At 45.9% G+C, this 1,048-nt stretch overlaps 1 protein-coding gene across 2 annotated transcripts in view; it reads left to right on the forward strand.

The window, feature by feature from the left end:
• galnt1 (UDP-N-acetyl-alpha-D-galactosamine:polypeptide N-acetylgalactosaminyltransferase 1) overlaps window positions 1-1,048 on the forward strand; it is a 35,928-nt gene that overhangs the window by 30,324 nt on the left and 4,556 nt on the right. For both annotated transcript variants that reach the window (XM_035672405.1, XM_035672406.1), the window contains 2 exons: window positions 390-507; window positions 842-1,022. In XM_035672405.1, coding sequence (XP_035528298.1) covers window positions 390-507; window positions 842-1,022 — 299 coding nt within the window. The remainder of the gene's footprint in view (window positions 1-389; window positions 508-841; window positions 1,023-1,048) is intronic.

The raw sequence follows: 1,048 nt of genomic DNA on the forward strand, positions 1-1,048 counted from the left end.
TCAGGTTGTGTTTCATCTGTGTTTGTCCATTTGTATGCAAGGTATTGTGTGTTGGTAAGTGAATGTTGAAGTTAAATGAAAGCAAAAACAGGCTGTAAAGAAAATAAACCTGATCTACAAAGGAGGAAACCATTCTACGAGGGGGAGAAATAGGGGGGGGGGGCATTGAGGCCATTAAACACTGACACAACCAACAGTGAAGTGAGCAGAAAAACAGAGAATGAAAAAAACAGGAAAACCATGAAGTACAGAGGGTGAAAGCGGTGAAATATAAAACTCTGATGGGATCTGAAGATACGGTGTGACCTTTAGAAAGCCGGCCATCGGTGAATTAAGTGGCACTAACCCACCTCGCTCTTCATTTACGCTGCTCTCCTGTCTCTCTCCAGGACTCCCACCATGGCAGGCGGCTTGTTCTCCATAGACAGAGATTATTTCCAGGAGATCGGCACGTATGACGCAGGCATGGACATCTGGGGTGGAGAGAACCTGGAAATCTCTTTCAGAGTGAGTGAACATGACTGTATTCTTCCATGCACTGGCAGGCATTCAGGAGTGTCTGCCGCGGGTCAGAAAACACACACACATGCGTACATCACACTTGTGCGTTTCACTCTGACTAAATTGTTGACTTGACTAATACTTTGTCAGGCGTCATTCTGACTGGCGTTCAATCAAACTTTATTCTGACTGTCACAACACAGGCAGGACCAATGTGCGTCATCCATCTCCCAGTAGAGTTCACTGGTCAGCCTTTGCTCATTCAGAGGTTAGGCCTGTACATACAGTATGTCTATTCTACACAGTAATACTCTATATGTGTGTTCTTTGTGCTTCACAGATTTGGCAGTGCGGTGGGACTCTAGAGATTGTCACATGCTCTCACGTCGGTCACGTGTTCAGAAAGGCAACGCCCTACACGTTTCCCGGAGGAACGGGACAGATCATCAACAAAAACAACCGGCGCCTGGCAGAAGTCTGGATGGATGAATTTAAAAACTTCTTCTATATTATCTCTCCTGGTGAGTTGGTGTGTGTGTGTGTGTGT

The sequence above is a fragment of the Morone saxatilis genome, unplaced genomic scaffold (genome assembly GCF_004916995.1).
Source record: "Morone saxatilis isolate NCDOM2014 unplaced genomic scaffold, NCSU_SB_2.0 Contig24, whole genome shotgun sequence".
NCBI lineage: Eukaryota > Metazoa > Chordata > Actinopteri > Moronidae > Morone > Morone saxatilis.